Source organism: Argiope bruennichi, chromosome 2, assembly GCF_947563725.1.
Source record: "Argiope bruennichi chromosome 2, qqArgBrue1.1, whole genome shotgun sequence".
Taxonomy (NCBI): domain Eukaryota; kingdom Metazoa; phylum Arthropoda; class Arachnida; order Araneae; family Araneidae; genus Argiope; species Argiope bruennichi.
Genome location: NC_079152.1, coordinates 94,107,262 through 94,127,501, shown reverse-complemented (window position 1 = coordinate 94,127,501; position 20,240 = coordinate 94,107,262). Strand labels below are relative to the sequence as shown.

At 31.1% G+C, this 20,240-nt stretch overlaps 1 protein-coding gene and 1 long non-coding RNA gene across 2 annotated transcripts; one reads left to right on the top strand and one right to left on the bottom strand.

Moving 5' to 3' along the window:
* Positions 1–2,765: 2,765 nt before the first annotated feature.
* LOC129961718 (uncharacterized) lies at positions 2,766–9,932 on the bottom strand. Its single transcript, XM_056075263.1, has 3 exons — positions 9,817–9,932; positions 6,613–7,107; positions 2,766–3,283 (listed from the first exon to the last, which is right to left on the bottom strand). The coding sequence occupies exons 2-3, from the start codon at positions 7,079–7,081 to the stop codon at positions 3,075–3,077; spliced, it is 678 nt and encodes a 225-aa protein (XP_055931238.1). The 5' UTR covers positions 7,082–7,107; positions 9,817–9,932; the 3' UTR covers positions 2,766–3,074.
* Positions 9,933–11,041: 1,109 nt separating this feature from the next.
* LOC129961932 (uncharacterized) lies at positions 11,042–16,926 on the top strand. Its single transcript, XR_008783856.1, has 3 exons — positions 11,042–11,175; positions 13,563–13,913; positions 16,761–16,926. It is a non-coding gene; the product is annotated as an uncharacterized LOC129961932 (long non-coding RNA).
* Positions 16,927–20,240: the final 3,314 nt, after the last annotated feature.

The following is a 20,240-nucleotide window of genomic DNA, read 5'->3' as shown; positions in this document are numbered from 1 at the left end:
TACCCCTTAACTGGGAAAGAGAAATTTTAGGACTTAACTGGAGAAGTGCGGTTTACGAGACCGTATGAAAAACTGCCAATATATTTTGCAGATATTTTTTTTTGATACATAGATATGTTTTAGAAAATTTTTAAATTGTATTATCATTGAAAAAGTAAATCCGTTGGAACATACATTTTCTTCTCAAATTACATGTTACAATAAATAATATTCTTGAAAAAAAAATATTACTTTTTAAATCATTTATTTTTACTGTATATGAAGGTATATAGAAGGCAATATAATATAAAATTCAATAATTATATGAAAAATAAAATTGACAATGGGTAAAATTGGCCCTTTTTTTATAGGCTTGTGTGACTTTCATAGCACGGTTTTCTAGGGCCTTTTAAACATACAGGTTAAGAACTAATATAAAAATCAACTTATAAATTCTGTATGTATATCTCTTGGTATATTAATATATTTTATAAATTTTTCAAAATACATTATCACTAGAAAAATGAATTATGTTTGAACATGCATATCAGAATCAGTTGAATGCGAACTTTCATCGAAAAACTCTTCTGTACAATTATCCTTATCACTAAAATCACATTCTGCTTCATTTAAAAGTGTCTGGAACACTGCTTCATAATAGGATCAGTAAATAGGATGATTTTTCGGGGCCCAAGTTTTAGCACCATCTGTTAAGCCTTGTTTATCACTGGGACACTAATAGGGAGGTGCGGTCTTAGAGACCGCATTCGAAGAAATAATTATTTTAAAAAGCATCCGCTGAAATCGGTTGAAAAAGTGCACGTGTATTGAAGGTCTTGTGGTGAATAGCATATAAGCCAGTAACAGCGATTCTACCCGAACAGCTGTTTTGGTATAATTGTTAAGTTACTGGACTGCTAACCCAAAGGTTCCAGGTTCTATCCTCGTGCATTCACCTATCGCTTCATTGGTGACCTCGGACGATGAACCTTCACCTTCTTACAGCTGTTGTGGCGCCATCTACCCGCAACCAAAGTCGTCTGACTCACTTGACGCAGCTAAACCAAAGCCGTCAGACACACTTGGCGCATCAGCACCCACACACGCTCGCCATAACGCTTGGCGCTTTCAGACAAGCTTGGGTACAGGCCCATTTAGACAACAGCTCAACTACTAATAACTCAATACATCACCACTCAACAACCGTATCGTTCGACTCACTGGGGGAGAGTACTGTGGTGAATAGCATATAAGCCAGTAACAGCGCTTCTACCGGAACAGCTGTTTTGATAAAATCGTTTAATTACTGGACTGCTAACCACAAGGTCCCAGGTTCTATCCTCGAGCATCGCATTATCGCTAAAGTCTCAAAACAGGAAGCTACAGGGTCAATCCATTCGATTGAACTAAAAATAGAATAGGGGTGACCGAAAATACATTGCTAGCGGTCTCACAGATCGCACTTCCCCCGTTAAGGGTTAATATAATAAGAGTAGAAATAACAGTAATTAAAAATTATGAAATCCTCTATATACGAATTTGGGTTTAGATAAAGAAAAGCAGTTTTTCACGGCAATAAATATCATTTCCCATGGTGTGATAACACGCGTGTTATTATGTGTGTTGCGATTTGTGGCACTTTACAAGTCCGCTGACTGTTATCTGTCAGTGATTTAAGCCGAGTTAGAGTGTTTTTTCAGTAGCGCCAACTAGGGTTAAGAGCTACTTCATGCGTCACATACACTTGCACAACCTCTTTTTACAGGGGGGGGGGACATACACATCTCACAGAACACAGAAGGAGAACAACCATGCCCGAACCGGGACTCAAACCCGGGACGCCTAGATCACGGGGGAAGACGTGCTACCCTATGTCGGGAAGCCGACAAACGCGCATTATAAATGTTTGCCTTTAAAAATCAATCTAAATCTCCTCATCTGAACGCTTGCTCCTAAGTGGAAGATTAGACATAGAATATTTAAAAGCAGTCACTCGAGTCATTTTCTTAAGCTGAATGCATCTCTTTCATTCACACTACCAAATGGAATTTTAAAATAACAAGTCTGCAACCAATAAATTGATTCTTGAAAAAAATATCCGATTTCATTTCTTTTCTTCTTGATTGATTAACACAACTTTCCACATGATTTTTTTTAAATTTTCAAGTCCTTTGTGATCAATTCATCTAAAAGAAATACAACTGTTATGTACCCAAAAAATAATCTTGTATTACTTTATTAATTCTCTGTATAATAATACATATACAACTCGTACCAGAAACACTTCATGTCGCATTATTTGTTTTATTTATCTTATAAAGTTCCGAGAATGCAGCTGGTGTATATATATATATATGCATCCTGTATTTTCATTAAATGTATTTTGAGAATACTTTAATATTTATGCATTTAAATTTCTTTAAAAAAAAACTCATTTGTCTACTACCTTCATTGAATTCATGCCCAGTTACACTTACCCAGTTACTAATACATGCCCAATTACTAATACAAGCACACTTATTTTTATTTTGTTGTTAAAGATTTATAGTAAGCGTTTGGTGAAATGCTTTCAGAAATAAAAGTATTTTAAAAACGTTCATCTGCAAGATTTATGAAATTTCTGAAGATGAAGCTTCCTTGGAGACGATTAAATTGCTAATTACATTCTAAGTAGAGAAGCAATGGCTTCCACTATAAAGTTATGCAAATGGTTTGTATGTATTTTACTTTTGAAAAAAAAATATTCTTAGATAAATGGCTCAAAATCTATACAATAAAACAAAGCTTGATATGCATATGCAGTATCATTTTATTCCAATAATAAAAAATATAAATATTAAAAAATACACAAAAAATATTAAAACGAAAGGACTCAAGCTGAATATTTACTGAACACAGGCACTTAAAGTTTAAAAACACACAATTTTAACCAAAATACAATTTAAAACCTTCATTAACAGTATCCTTAAAATGTGCATTAATCACTTTAATAATTAAATACTTCCAAATAAAAAACTTAAAAACTATTCAAAAGATTACCATAAAATTTATATTAAGAAATTTGTAGATCATCTTTACTAGAATCATCATTCATGTTAGCATTTTAAAGGTGTGCTACTAGTAGATATAGACGTTTCGGTGCTCGTCAGAGGTACATTTTTCCCCAAATCGGGAGCCAAGGCTTGCTGTACAGGTTCATCTTTTACGGCGAATGCGGGTTCATCAGAACTGGAACTCTCACTGGATTGAGCAGATTTATGAACTTCAACTTTTGCAACTGTTAGTTCTGGAGCTCGTGGCGAAACTAATCGATTCAATAAAACTTTAAATCAAATTTGTTTCTTTTAACTGCTATAAAGTCATGAATTTGCATTCTTATAATCAATGGTCTACCGCTCCAGTTATTTCTTAGATGGCGCCCCTGATTATTGCTGAATGATCACGGATTTTTTTTTCATTCAATATAATAGTGGGACTATTATTTTCCGCTTCCAGCGGTTGGCGAAGTTACTGTAATTTTTTTTTTCAGATAAAAGAAGATTTTGCCTCGTTTCCAATTGTGGAAGCGCAGATATCATGAACTTTGTTATTCCCTGTTGCAAAGACTAATTCAATCAAATTCACAAAATTCTTTCATATTTCAGCATAGTTTCGGAGGCATCTAAACAATAAACTAAAGCGGTAGATCTCTTACTACAAGATTAAAAAGTTTTAAAAAAAACACTTTATTGGTTACACTAAGAATTTGGAATTTGTTTCAGAAGTATGGTAAACAAAAATACGAGACACTGATATAAAAAGAGTAATATGGAACTTATATAATATATTATATATATACTCAAATTTTTAATTTGTATGAAATATCATTATGAATTCATTTTTTTTAATGATTTTAAAGATAGTTCATTAACAAATTCGTTCTGAAGTATATAGTCACAGTAGTTTCACTAAAACATTTTTTATAACTTAGCATCTTGTCATTTTACAGTTATGTCTATTAATCATTTGCCAATGAATAAATCCTTATTTCATTAAATATGGAAAACATATCATGAACTCAGTTTCCAAATGAATTTGCTATGACCAAACAAATACAACTTTCCTTTTGAATTCCTGCATTTTTTTTTTTTTTTTTTTTTTTTACAAAATTAGTTATATTTTTTTTTCAAAAATGTAATAAATTATTTAATGCAATTTAATATATTTTTACATTTTTGATGCACATTTTATTTGACCATCCTTTAAAGAAATTTTTGCATCGTCGTCAATATTCTTTTCCTTTAAGTTTTTTTTTTAAAGTTAGAATGCAACTTTTTTTTTTTTTTTTTTTTTTTTTTTTGCTTTTTCCTTTAAAGACAGAAAAAAAGTCTTGAGATGTTTTTGAAATTGCAATAAAAATCTGATATTGCATTTGAGATAAATCATGACTTTATACAAATACTAAAGATATCCTTGCGGATAAAATTTTATGAACAAAGGTAGAAAAATCCTTATACATTTTTTCATCGCATCTATCTAAATGACTCCTCATTTCGGAAATGTGCTTATTTTATGATGCAATTAATAATCCTCAGTATAATTGATATTTGTATATGATGTATAATTATTACTTGAAATTATAATTTCAATGAAATATTTGATTGAAATATGAATGATTAATAGCAAATATCACGATTTTATTCCGTAGCTAAAGAAAAATACCACAAGAATGCATCTTCTTATCAGTATGTACATAAACTCAATTTCTTAGTTGTAAAAATGCAATTGTCATCAATTTTCGTCAGATTAATGTAAAATTTTTAATTTTCAAGAAGAATTTCGTGACAAATTGCATCATTTTGAACAATAAGGACAACATTTGCCCGATTAACCTTTTTCTTACACTTCCACCACAGCGACGGTAAAATAATTGAGACAATGATTTTGATGATCCTCAGGTCCACATATATACAATGAATCGTAAATGGAATGAAGTCTCGAACTCATGATTTCAGAACAGAAGATCCAATTACAAGACAATTCTGGTCCTACATTTTGTTCTTCCATCACGAAAGTTCAGGGACCTCATTCTTTCGAAAAGTTTGGTCTATTTCTCAAACATTTTTCACTTGCTACCATTTAAAATACATCGACACGACGTTACTCGCGATTTGATGCAATAACTACTGCTAAATACAGAAAATATTTTGATGGAAAGACCTTATGAAAGTATGCGCTAAAATTTATTTGAAATCCTTTTGAGAATGGCAAAGAGTATATTCATTATCATCTTTAATTTTTCACATTCTCGTAAAAGATGAAATTTTAAATGTAATTTTATAAATATCCCTATCCCAAAACAGATTAATATTTCACTACTAGAAAGAGATTTAGAATGAATTTTAACTTGTTTAGTAATCTTAACACCAAACCAAATTATTTTTCTTTATAGAACTGGGTTCACAAAAGAATCGAATCCATTTTCGGACATTTGGAATAAATTTCAACTTTAAGAACCATCTTAAAGAAAGGAGAGTTTGCAATTTTAGGGCACGTTCGACTTATTCATAGCTTAATATATACATCAAAGAAGTATTTATTATGCTAGTATTTTCCAAAGTCAAAACCTTCCCCCTGAAATTCGATAGTATAAATATTATGTATTTTTAAAATTCTTAAAATAACCTTTTCTGAATTGCTACTTATACACAGTAGATATATTAATTTTTTTATATTTCATATTCCTCGAACTGCATTAATACAAATCTCTTATAAATCAGAACATGCTATATGCGATTGCAGGATTTGTCATATGTGAATGGAAAAATGATGTGTCCCACAATTTCCAGTGAATGCCGAAGCTCTTTGTTGTTTCAAAGCCTATCAAATCAGAGTTGAAGGCGGCGGCTTTAAATAAATGACAAAAATAGATTCGGCATGCGCTAATGATTCAGGGAAATGCTTCAAGATGAAGATAAGATTGGGGTCTTATTTTGACCCCAGATCCTTTTATAGGCTAAATTGCGCCGAAGCTTAAGGTTCAGAACATATTTGTAATTTTATTCAGAAAGAATAAAAAACCACATAGATGGAGTAAAATAAGAAATTGAAGAAAAAGTACAAGTGAATAAAATCAAATATCATTTAAAACACCCGCTTCTTTTAAGAATGCAAAGAAGTTGATATGCGGTTTTTGACTAAGTATGTCAGATCACAAATATCCTTGTTAAAATGCTTAGAACGTAACGAATTCAGATCTGAACAATCTAATAAAACATGTTTATTTAAAATGCTCCCACAACGACTACAAGTTGGTAGAGGCTCTGAGAAAAGTAGATATTGTGAATTATCCTTGAATGATCAATCCTTAGTCGGGTTAGGATAACATCGTACTCTCTGTGGTTTAGAGAAGAAGTCCATGGTGGTGTTATATATTTCTCATTGGACAATTTATTTCCTATACTCAAATTCCATTGACTTTGCCAATTTTGAAAATACTTCAAGATTAAGCAATGTAATAATATTGATAACAATAAATGATTAAAAATCTAAGTATATAGTTCATCAAGATAGTACTGTTAACAGTTACGAATTTATAATCTATTTTTAGGATCATATTCTTAGATAAATTTTCTATTATTATAATATACCAACCTGGTCTTTGTTCCATTTGATTAGCTAAATCTTCTGGCAATGGTTGTTCTGAGCCATTTCCTGGATCTCGTACCACCCGATCAGCCTCTGGTCTTATTACACAAGCCTGATTTACTGAATCATCCTGTACCAGACGGAAATCTATTTGTCTTCCTGAACAGCATTCACCTCTTTCAAGAAGAAAAGTTAAGCCAGCACAAAATATCAAAGCTATGCAGTAAGCAGAAACGCTTACTGAAGTCTCGAGGTTGAATTCAAACCAGGAAGTAACGCTGAGTGCAGCGCTTAGGAACACTATTAATGATGCCACATAATGTTGTTCAAGTTTTTTTGGTAAAGCCATGAAACACTGACGGTAAGGAAAGCTTCGAATTCTACTACCAATTCTGTGAATACGATCGAGACAGCCGGAAGAGCACACGCTGCACGCTCGAGCACATCGACCTTCATCTTCGTTATTTCCAGACATGTATATTTTCTTTTATTTCGTGAGGCCTGAAAATGTAATTTTTTTTAATAACTCATTTATATGAAAATTAACAAAATTTGTTTCAGAATACAGAAAGAAGCATTGACATGGACTATTTGACATAAAAACAGCAGGTGATGCGACGAAGCATCTAGTGTGAGAAGATGCAGCAACTTCAGAAAAATATTTTGAATTTGAATTATATTATCCTGAATTAATGAGCAGCGATTTTAAACCAAGATGGTTTTTAATTAAAAGAATAGAAATCAGATTGCATCATTCGCAAACAGTAAGATACCGTTGCTTCTATTCGTACAATTATAAAGTGGGGAAATGGTTGAAACAATTTTCTTTCTACATTAGCTCGCATTCACCAAAGGTCATCTCAGTTATAAGGATGGGAAACTTATGATGATTGGTTCTTGCTTTCTGGTGGGTTTAATATAATGGTGCAAGACGAAATAACCATGCTCCGGTGACAGATAATACTTCTGTAGAAGGGATGCACACAAGAGTCGAGCTATAAAAGAGTCTGTAAAATGTTTCTCGTGGTGTCAGTTTTAATTTTCCTGAAACGTATCAAATTACATCAGACATTAAGCAAGGCGGGTGTACTTTCTTATATTTGCATTAGCTTAGTCGTTTTAAGATAAAAGAAGTTATTTGGTGATATTTCTAATAACTTCAAACCATGATTAGATCATGAGGATGCTTCTTAATAGCCAATAATCTTCATGCCAGTAGGGAATAATCTTAATTGGGACGATAACCCTTATTAGTATAAGGTGCACCAGAGCAAAAAGCATGTCAGATTTCCTGTAAAAATGGGTTTCATACACGAAAAAGATTTTTGATGCCGAATGTTAGGAAAAACTATTAGGCAACCAAGACACCTTGTACTAAGGAAGTATCTGAGAAATAGCTCCGGAAGGCAATGGCTATATTGAAGACATTACCGCTTGCTAAACGAGGGAGATAAAATGGAAAGAAAAAAGATCAAAGGAAGGTTATCATAGCTCAGAGCATTCAACATTCATTTCTATAGATTTTAAATTTTCCGTGACATTTACCTCGTTCTGACTCGGATATTTATGAATTGTCGAATATTTAGGAAGACAATGCGGTTGAGAAGTACAACATGTTTCCATTTAAAACAAAACAATTTAAGAAAAAATGTCTGAAAGGGTTAAGTAATATCAGATTTATTTCATGTTATGAAAAATGTTTCAGATTTCGACTCGATCTGTTTTTGGTAAACAAATTTCTAATCATGTTTTTACTAAAATATTTTTAGTATTATACACATATGTTCATGTATATCAAATTGCTTTACACGATATTTCAAGAATATGCTAATTGCTAAAATGTCTTCGAATCCATTGGTATTTTAACTGACGGATTAACTTTACAATTAGCGTCTTATATCCGATTCAAATGGAATAAAAAAATTGGTTATGCACAGTAAATTTAATTGAAATAATACAACTAATATTCTTGGGCCAACCAGCTAGTCGCCAATGACTATTACTTGTATAAAATAATCCTTTAATCCAAGAGCATCCTATTATGTTACATGCATGCTTTCCATTGTAAAACCGTACAGTCTGTCTTCGTGTTTCGTAACATTGAGTCTATGCCAGGCGCTAATATTCGATTTAATTAAGAATCACTTTCACCAGATTAAAATGATACTAACTGATGCGAGTTCAAATCACACCTCTATAAGAAGACTAACATTTAAATCATTGCAACTTCGAGCTATGATGGGGCTATGTAGAAGGAACTAGAACCACTATATTTTTCCATCTCTGAATTTAAACTTTGAAAGCGGATCTTTTTGCCCTTTTCTTTGTATCGTATGCAATATTTTGTACAAAAAAGCTTGCGGACATTCGAATAATGAATAAGAACTTATAATTAAGGATAAAAAGCTTCAGTTGGATACCAAGATCTAAAAGCAGTTACAAGAAAAACATTCAGCTAAATCTTTCAATGCATGTAAATTCACAAGAAGTATTAAAACCTTTTAATGAGATCCATTTAAAATAGACATTTTAAGTCAATTCAATAATAATTTGTAAATTCTCTATTAAGACGGGGAAAAGTTTAAAAATTAGATACCTAGGAGTAATCTTTGAACTAAAGTTCGATGTCAAGACAAAAAAAATATAATAGGAAATTTTCTAAATATGAAAAAAAGTGTTGAAATCATAAATTAAAAGAAATCCAGTCAAAGCAATCACAACGTTAAAAATATTACAAAGCCATACTATTTTATGCCAGTAATCATTCAAATACGAAGTGTGTTTATTAACTATTTGCTTAGAAGAAATACATAATATAATTTGACATTCTTATATTTATCAAATAATTTAATTGCATAATTAAATAATTCACAATGAAATAAAGAAACTTTCATTTCAAAATTAAAATCTTAACGGGTTTATAAGCATTTTAACTCGCCACTTTTCAGAATCCTTTTTGTGCTTTGAATATAAAATCTATTTTAAGATATATTCATTATAATTATAATTATAATAATGAATTAGTACTATAATAATTAGTACTAATGAAGATCTAAATTAAAATTCTGGGAAGGAAAAGTAATTCGCCAATGCATTAAAAGCTGATAACAGATGCCGATTGCATCGATATTCGTTAAATATTTTAACTAATAGAGCATTAAAATAAAGTAAAATATTAAATGGAATCGAAAATAAAAACGCTTTACCAACCAGAAATGAATGAATGAATGATCCTATAGCGGTACAAACTCTTACTGATTTAAAATTTCTATTTCATCTATAACGACTATGAGGAAAGAATTCAATTTTTTTTAGATTATGTTGCCATCCTATTGTTAAATTCGTGATAATTTTTTTTTTCAAATTATAGATCAGTATTGCGGATATCCAGTAGTACAGTCTTGGTTCGTTTCTGAAATATTCCAAGATTCAAAACTCAAATTCATTAAAAGATTCACCATGAATTTGGTTCAGTCTGGTATCAAAACTGAATGTTTTCCAACTGGTATGATGTGGGAATTAGGATAGCATCATTATCGATTAGATTTCGTCATCGCACTAGAGGCCGCAGTGGTCTGGTGGTAAGGTCTTGTTTCGGGGCCCAAGAGTTATAGGTCCGAGACCCGATTCCGCCGTCGAACCGTCGTGTAAGCGGGTCTGATGCATGTGAAATCCGTTGATGTCCTCTCGCTAGTGTGGTGTGGAAATTTGGATGAGATAGCATTTCATCTGACCATCTTAAAATTACAAGGTCCGTCCCAAAATATACCTAGAGTTCTTTCAAAACAGGACGTTAATACAACTAAATTTCGTCTTCAGCACCAACAACTGTTCTGAAGAATAAGACCCGCCTCAAAAGTAAAATCGTTCATGCTTTAAAACAAAACATCGATATAGCAGAAAAAAATTCAACCAAAATTATTGAGTCGTTTATCTGCTTTTGGGTTGCGATGGCTTTTTGACAAAGATTCAAATGGTCGATAACTCCAGATCCAATATCATTGGAAACTCACGCCATGTATGAACCTAATGATCATTAAATGCTCTATTATAGGTCTAGTAGTATGTAGTGTAGGGCTGAATAACGTATGTTCCTTCAAGTGTAACTTTGCCATCTAAATTACGAATCATGCCCTAAAATAAGGTCATAGAAACTAAAGTGTGGAACAAAATTTTTGTGGCATTGTTCGAACACTTATCTTCTTAATAAAGTAAACTAAATAATTATCCCCCCACCCACTTTATGTATAAATCTTATGTTCACAAGTTATTTCTTTGTGAAATTCCATACCTCCAATCATAACATTATTAATATAATCTTATCACAATTTTAAAAATTCATCCAGGATTCTGAGATAATGAACACATTCAAAGCACAAAACCCATTGTTGTGAAGTGAAAAGATGTATCTTCTGAAATATAAACCTTGAAACCTTTTCTGAAATACATTTTTCTCTTTTCCACAATCCATGTTTTACTGATTAAGAGAAGTTGTTGTATATAACTATGGCTGAAAGACGCTCGAGAGTATCAGAAGAAGAGCGCCAAAGAGAGGCAGATGAGATTCAAGTAAAGTATTCATAAATGCGTTTTGAAATGCTCTATGTTTTTATTCATTTCGTTCAATGAGTATTTGAAAATATTTAAAATTATAAATTTAATATCTTAAAATTCGTATTGAAAAGCTTCCTTATTTTTAAATTTTACATTCAATCTTCTATTTTATTCGAAAACTTTTTTAAAACATAATAAAATTTTAGAATTATAAATTGTATAAAAACTCCAAATACGATATATACTTGATTGAATAAAACGTAGCAGTTGAATTAAATAGATCATAGTAATAATATTACACTTATTTTATCACTTTCTATCTATAGAAAAATTTATATCTAAATAAAGTATCAAATGCATTTTCAAAGATATGTAATATTTTCTATAATTGTACAGTCTTAACGAGTAATAATTGGATAGAATTATTATCAGTTTAAGAGTCGGCCGCACTCTGTTTATACATAGGCACTTGTTGTTGTGGGAAACCTCTCCTTGATGTACAGTATGCCAGGCCATCACATATTAATAGAATGCCCATATTTTAGTTCCCAACGCATCCACTGCTTACAATTTTTTGTATTGTTCTAAAACATCCCTCATAAACTGCCTCATTTTTTTAACTTTTAAAAAATTATTTTTTGTCTGATTATTGCTCTTTTATATGTTTTAAAGCTTATACAAGTGTAAAAAATTGATAATTTTCAACATGGAACAAAATTTTTTCTTCTTAAGATAAAACCATACGTTTGTTATGAGCTATATGCTCGCATATGTCATGCGTTTGGCGCAGCTTAATCAGTTACGAGCTTTGCGATTATAAGCCCCTTCAAATGAAATCAAGCAATCCTAATTCTTAACCTTCAAAATAAGAACCTAAATTCCAAAAATTTTCTTTGGATTGCTAACGAAGATTTTTTTTAACCTGTGCAACCGCTAGGTTTCCAAATGGAAAATTGCAAAATAGCATTGTGCTCTTATAAGCAATGTAAAACATAGTGGAAGAGGGTGGTGTCGTCCTCGTCATCTCACCGCGATTCAAAATTGAGACATCCGTCCCACAATAGCCCTAGTGTTGCTTTAAAATGGGACGTTAATATAATTAAACAAAACATAGTGAAAGAAGATTCAGTGAAAATTGACGTAACTTCGAATTTCATGTAGGTAAATACTCGCGTTAATTTCATATAACTACATTTAAACTATATTTTCAATTTAGACTAATTAAATGCTAGGAGGGTGTTTGTGGAAAGGAAATGAAAAATCATATATCCTAATTTTGTTTCATATATCCAACATGATCTAAGCAGGATTCACTTTCCGATAAAAAAAAACGAAGTAAATTAAAAATCCCTCTCAGTACTCACGATCTTATATTTGTGCTCCAATGTGTGTTCAAAAACTTTCTCTTTTCATTCCTAATCGTAACCCACAAAAGAAACCGAAAGATATCAATGTATCATTTTGATTCAAATTAATAAATTCGGAAGGATTTCAAAATTTCAATCATTACTGACCATGGTTTCACTGTTTGAAGCATTTTTTTCCACGTGTAAATCTAGATAATCGAATTAAAGCTACTGGTATATCCTCGAAGATACAGGTACTATATCTGCCTGCAATATTACTATATATAATTATTACAGGTACAGATTCTTTTTGCTATAACTAACCACCTAATCACGGTTCACATAAATCCGCCGGTTTTTTTTTTTTAAGATATTAAAACTTCTAAAATTTATTTGTTTCGATAAGGATTCGTGTTTTATGAATGCCTTTTTATTTTAAATATCGCAAGATAAATACAAGGAAAAGAATTTCATTCCTATATATCCCAGCCCTTTTTCATCTTTTGAATTAAATGGGGCATTGGTTAACATGGCCTTTAATTCTCTCCCACCCACACGGGTCCCGGCCTTGCAACACATTCCGTGCGAATTCACATCTTATGAAAATTATTCTAGCTATAATCTTTTTTTTTTGTACAGAGATAATTTTAATTGTACAGATATAGCATACAATTCAATAACATTATCCCTGGCAAAAGGAAATTTAATAACGTCTTTCATCTTCTCGAGACGAGCTATTAAAGAAATTTAGATGTATTGTAGTTACGCTTAAAGAAATGAAACTAAACTAAACTGTTCAAACATTATTTTCATAAAAAAAGGAGAACTTATTGTGGAATTTTCCAAAATAAGTAGTATTATTAGCTGCATCTTTTGTAGAACGAAATGCAATTCAATTTTACAAAGAATAGACATAGAGAATTCGAAATCTTCCAAATGATAGCTGGTTTGCATTACTGGATCTAAATTAAAATAATTGTAATAGTTTCGAATATTTTGATTGTTGTCGTAAATGGTAATGCAGGTTGAAATTAACTGTATATTTCCATTTTTCAGGATCATGGCGCCGTAATAATTCAACCACCAATACCAAATGGTGTATTCCGTTCTCGATATATAAGATTTTGCAATCAAAAAGAAGCTTGGAAAGAACACTTGATATTTTTTAAAACTAAAATTCTTATAGTATTCATTTGTAGTCTGTTTATAACTGGACTGTTCGTCTATGCGTTCTTCGCGGACAGTTTTCCCTTTGTAGTTCACACAGCAGTAGCTATTTTGGCAGCGGCGAACTTTTCTTTTTATTGGGTAAATATTCCTGAAGGCCCACCATTCCTAGCTAGAAAAAATGGCAGTATTATCAGATCAGAATATCTTTCAAGATTTGGCTAAACCTTTGATTCGAAAGTAAGTATAAGTTTAAAATGTAGTACTTCGTATGGTTTTAAGAATCATAGTGTTTGCATAGTTAATAATAAAATTTATAAATAAAATCTCTATAATGAAGATTGTGAACGAATTTTCTGTTGCTTCTGTGTCTAAAATTACGTAGTGGTTCGCCTTTCTGTACAATTGTTTGTTAACGTTTCTGCAAAATTTTAGTCGCCTGTTTAAAAGTGTCTGAAAGCCATTTTTTTTTGTCAGAAAACCAAACAGGGGGCTTTTAATTAATTTCGCGTATTCCTCATTTGTAAGGATAAAATTTCGTAATCAATCTTTCACTCTTTTCTTCATTTACAAAAGTCCCGATATTCTGTACAGTTGGTTCTCGATGGCATTGGAATATTTTGGCAATTTTAAAGCTCTTGGTTATAAATTAATATTGAGTAGAAATGGATTTACACCATAACTTCTATTTAGAAATCATTTTGAAAAATATTTTTAAAACTTTTCATGTCTGTAGCCATAAATTATAAAATGTTAAAAATTCGAAAATAATATAAATAAAATTTAATTTTAAAACTGTTTTTAATAGTACAATAAAAAGTAGGAAGTATTCTTATAGAAAATTAAGCAAATTGCTAAGAAATTTTGACTGACTTGTAATATTAATTAGTTGGATATTCATTGAAAGCTAAAGTATAGTGAGATTAGAATTTTAATTTGCTTAATTTCGCTTTCAGAAATATTAGGCTTTTACGTTTTCTTCTTGATACCCATATTTCGGCTTTTAAAAAATGTCCATTGATGAAAAAATTGAATAAAAGAAATTATGAATGTGAAATAGAATATTTACTATTTAATATATTGTTAAATATATAGAATATAAATTTCAGTATTCTAGAAAATTTAAATTAAATGTAAGACAATTTTGTTTATAATGAAATTTTGTCTTATTAAAATGTAAAAGAAAATCGATCCATTTGGTACAATGATTTTTGTACGGTACTACACGGCAGACTAACCGCATTTGATTTCCGGCAACGGCTTAAGCATGTGACTTTTCTCTTTTAAATACAAAATGAATATCATAAAAAAATAACTAAGGAGCAGAAAATAATAAATATAAAAAGAACTCGTTGCATTTAATTAGTAAATTTAAAAGAAAAAAAATGACTTAAAATATGGAGATCAAAAGAAAAATCATAAGTGCATATGATGCAATACCCCGTACGTTAAGGGACCTCACTGAACATCATAGAAACGAAAATAAAATCTGAAATTTACTACCAGGAATCGTAGGATTTTGCGAAGAGGATTACCTTAAAGATCAGAGGGCACACTCAATTTTAGTCTTAGTCATGTGATCACGATTGCAAATAAATATAATAATCTTCAAAAATTTTTATATAAACAAGGGGTTAATCGAATACCTAGTCAATCTTTAAAATGCCTCTGTTATGGATTTCTAAGAAATCCACTGAATGGAATTGTTTTACCAAAAGAGCTATTTAACGGCAAAATTTTAAATATAATGAGTTACAATTTTAAAATGTCCGTGGAAGATAACGCATTTTTAATATTCATGTAACAAAAAATTGTAATAAATCAGCAGAAAATCCGTAAACAATATAATTTGAAACGATCTATTCTTGCATGTATAGAAATTCATTTCGTGTATCTGGGAAACTGCTCTAACGATTTGGATCAAATTTTATATTTAGGTACGGTTTTGCTTTTTAAGTTTAATGGTAGAGGTGTTTTTCTTGAAAAAACGCTATTTTACAGCCAAAAAGAACAATATTTATAACTAACGATTAGACCCTTTTTCTATCTGCTCTCATGCTGACAATGTCACATAGCGCCCTCTTGGACTTGATTTCCCCATGGTAAAACTGAGTGCAAGTTCCGAAATATAAATGATGGAAAAACTGTCAAATGAGTACTATAATATACTGTAATTGTTTCGAACAACATATTAAACTAAGTGCAATAATGATATAATTTAACCAGTTTTTATTGACCAGTTCATATGTAGATAATACTGAAAAATATTGATATGTAATCAGTATGTGATTTTGTTTCCATAAATATTCTCCAAAAAAAACCCGATAAAAAAAACCGAATGAAGCTTTGTCTTCAGATATTTGCTATTAAAATGCTACTAAAGCTAAAGGAATTGAAGACTTCATTCCTGTAATAAGTACAAAGAAATATTTAATGTTTGCCCTGAATAGTAATGGTTATAATATGATAGTTAACAATTTTAAGAAAAATCGAGTATAAAGCGAAAATTCGGTTTTGTGCCTAGATTTTTCGGCGGACGTGCCTAGATAAAATGGAACACAACAGTTGTCCATTTCGTCTCCAAAAGAAAAGCAGTTTAAATACGAAATAGTTCGAATTGTGCATTTCTGTTGGTAATTTCCCAAGTCTTCTGGCATTACTTCTTGTCTCTTCATTTAATGGGATATGCCGTAAACTATCTTAAAGTTTTGCTGTGCTTCCAAGTGAGGAAGAAATCTTCATTTCGTTATCACTGGAAATGGTCAACTACTTGGATTTGCTAATATGGCTAGACATAGATTCCCAGAGTAATTACTGATCAAAACTTTTAGTTCTTTTCTGTATTGCGTTAATAATTTTCTCCCTATTAATAGTTAAAGACGTTACAGGAATTTGTAATCGGCACAGATTCTTAATTATATTGATTACATGCGGGTAGTGTGTACTTCATCTTGCTTTAACTGAAATTGATCTTAATATTCTTTTTTAATGTATATGAAAATCTTTCAAGTTGGAAAATTAGTAGTATTTAATTTTTGTACCATAATTTCTGCAGCTGCTTTATTATTATAAAAATTGTTTTTTCAGGGGACAAGAATGAAGACTTTCAAAATCTGAAATTTTTTCTATAATTGTTCTGAGCCGAAACAAACACATTGTGTATTTATTGCTGATTTTATAACATGTTTACTGTGTGCTTTAATAATCTTGTTTTTAATGTTTTAATAATAAAATTTTGAATTGTTTGTTCTCATTCCTCTTAGAATTAATTTCTTTCAATTACTCGTTAGAGCTCAATATAATCACGTCAGTGACATTCGGATCCTAATTGTGTTGAATTTAATGAGTCATTGCTATGGTGTTTTTGTTTCGCTTTTGTACTGTCTTTAAGACTGATGCCCCTTTTAACTTTAAAAATATTTTGAAAAGACAAATATAAATTTATCAATAATTAACACCATTTATAAATATTCGAAAAGTGAATGATATGGATTTTAGTTTTTTCGTAGTAATTGTCAATAATTCATTAAAATATTTTCTACTTAATTAAGCCATTTTCTTAATTCTATAAATGAAAGTTTTGGACATGAATTCTTTCTGGGATATTTTTTTACAATTTAACATTTATATTGTATAATTTTAAAGCATTTTACAATATTAGCATAGCTACTTATAAACCAAGCAAATACAGAGAAAGGACAGTTTTGCGGTCTTTCTTCCTCAAATAGCTGCTTACGATCACTTAACGCAAATAGCTTTGCTTTTACCCCTCTTTATTTTAGTAGTAAATTTGCTACTGATTTACCCTTTGTCCCTCACCTCGTAATTATGTAATAATGCCCCAAACATGACAACTGAAGCTTGGCTATCGGTGTTAACTTAGATTTCAACCTGTGTTTGCATTATCTGGAAATTTTCATGTCGAAAAATCAGTTTATTAAAAATAGGAACACTTTACCGGCTAATTGCAGTATATTAACGCATTTTGCGCAAATATACATTGTGAAAAGCATTTATGAAGCGCAAAATAAGAATGGGCAAGTTGATCAAATAGAAGAAAATGACAATGTTCAATTTTATATGCGTCATTTTAAGCAATACGTACTTCTTATTAAAGATATCTGTTGGTGTAAAAGAGGAAGGAAGAACTTTTTGCAGCTAGAATTAAACAATAAGAATGTTTTCCCTCAGTTTTTGCGCATTTATTTAATTTTATGCTCGTAAAGATATTTCGTAATTCATTCTTTATTCACTCTAGGGTGTCTACGCTATATTATATTACTGTTCAAGATAACTACACTATTTTGACATTTTCAGAATATTAAATACCAGATAACTACATTAAGTTACGCAAGGGCATTATCTGGCTGCGCATTTGAAGAACATTATTTTACGAATCCGCAATATTTATTATGAATTACAATTTAAAAAGTGAACATTAATTTAATTTCCTTATTTTTATTGGGCTAAGTGTTTTTAAAAAATTGTTTTTATCCAATTTCCATAATGTGGCACACTTCATGTTTATCTCCGTCTTGCAGTAAAAAAATTAAAAATAAATAAATAAAAAGCTCTTTTTGACCCGACTGACAGATTGCAACAAAATTTGAAACAATCTTAATTTTTATGCCAAAATGCTTTTCTAAACTTCATTTATCTATGCACTAACTTGTTAAGGCACAGTAAGACAAGAAGTCCAATCTTTCACCAGGTTAATCCAATGGAGATCTAAAATTTTGGGGTAAAAACATATGCCGAATTTCGTCTTAGCCTATTGCGTTTTGGCTTCATTAAGTTGACATGTGCATGTTGCGGACGGCCAAACAGATTTTCCTTTCACAAATTCTTCTAGATTTGATAAATGGGGAATAAAATTTATAAATAATCATCTTTGTAGGATGCAGCTGCTCTTTCTTAAACAAAATGCATGCTACAATACATTTGCAGTATAGAAAGCGTGAATCTGTTGTAAACAGAATATTGTTTTTGTGTCTGAGAAAATGGAAATATAGTATTACCGAGATTTAAATGTAAAATATAAAACTTAGACGCATGTGATGGATAGAGGAAAGTTCAATCTCTATTCTAATTTATTAGTTATTTAAAAAATGCCGGGCTATTCAAGGAGACATTTTAAACCTAAGTAATAAGATAATATAACAAATTTCATATATTTAAGCTGGACCATGGTGGCCTGGTGGTAAGATCTCGGCTTCGGAACCGGGGGGGGGGGGTTTCATGTTCGAGACCCGATTTCATCGAAGAATTGTCGTGTAAGTTAGTGCACGTTAAATCTGTCGGGTCCAAACGTCCTCCCACTGGTGTGGTGTGGGAGTTTGGAGATGGGGTGCCAGCTCATGTGTCGTCCTTGTCATCTGACCATGGTTCAAAATTGCGAGGTCCGTACCAAAATAGTCCTAGTCTTATATTAACGTCTCGTTTTAAGACAAACATATTTATGTCATTACGTTGTTGAATGATTGCTTTAAAATGCTTGTAAAATTAATAGATCGACAGATAGTATGCATTTGACAAATGTAATTTTGTGTACCAATTGTTATCCCATCTTGCTTTCTTCATTTTGAAATATTAATTTATATTCGGGCAACTGAGAAAAGACAGATTTCTTCTAAATTTATCACGTTTAAAATTTCACAAAACTACAAATATAGAAAATTTCATCTGTCTAGCTGAAAACACAATTCCAAAAATAGGTTTTTCGGACTCAGATCTGAAACTTTTAAATTTCACAAAATATCGATTCGAGGTGTTTGGAGATTACATCTATATTTAACTTCTTTCGACAAAAATGGGCTTCTCGCATAAACAGGAAAAATCCACGACAAGACCTTTTTAATTATATTGCCTCACTCAATGACATGCTGCTACAAATATGTATATCGGAAGTAATCTTATGGAAATAACATTAAACCATTAGAAATCTTAAAATATATTCCGGATACTACTTTCATTTGGATGAACTGTTTTTGTCGATTTAAAACATAAGAAATATTTCGATTATCTAAATTCAGTGTGCTTTGAGTCTAGGAAAGGATTTGCGAGGCAATTTTCTTCTAGTCTGACAGAAATGCGAAAAGGCAAAAGAAACTGCAATTAAAACTTCCGATTCAGAATGGGACTATTTGTCTATACGGACAGCTCACGAATCTATTAGGACATCTACGAAATAATTTATAGCGATACACAAGTAATGGAGAAATAATTTCACCTCAAAATTATTGACTACCACGCAATACATAGACCAATTGCGCCATTATTAAAAAAAACCATCCTTTCCCATCTTTATTAATTCATCACCCAAAACATTAGAAATGCGACAGATTATGTATCGGAAGCGTTATAAAAGAGTGGCAGAGAACATGAGCGATTATCCTCAAATTTTGGTGAATGAAATCTTTCCTCTGATAAACACAATCTATATTACATCATTAATGATACCAACCGTTATTTATACATCTAAATCCCATTCCTTCACTATTGTCGAACTGTCCACATATGAAATTTTTTGGTTTATCGAGAAGCCCATTCCCGAGTATAGATCGAAAC

Bases quoted from the DNA above. Each gene is read 5' to 3' on its own strand.
- LOC129961718 (XM_056075263.1), bottom strand. From the start codon at position 7,081: ATGTCTGGAAATAACGAAGATGAAGGTCGATGTGCTCGAGCGTGCAGC. The intron at 3,284-6,612 runs GTTGGTATATTA...TGAATCGATTAG, and splicing joins TCAAATGGAACAAAGACCAG to TTTCGCCACGAGCTCCAGAA.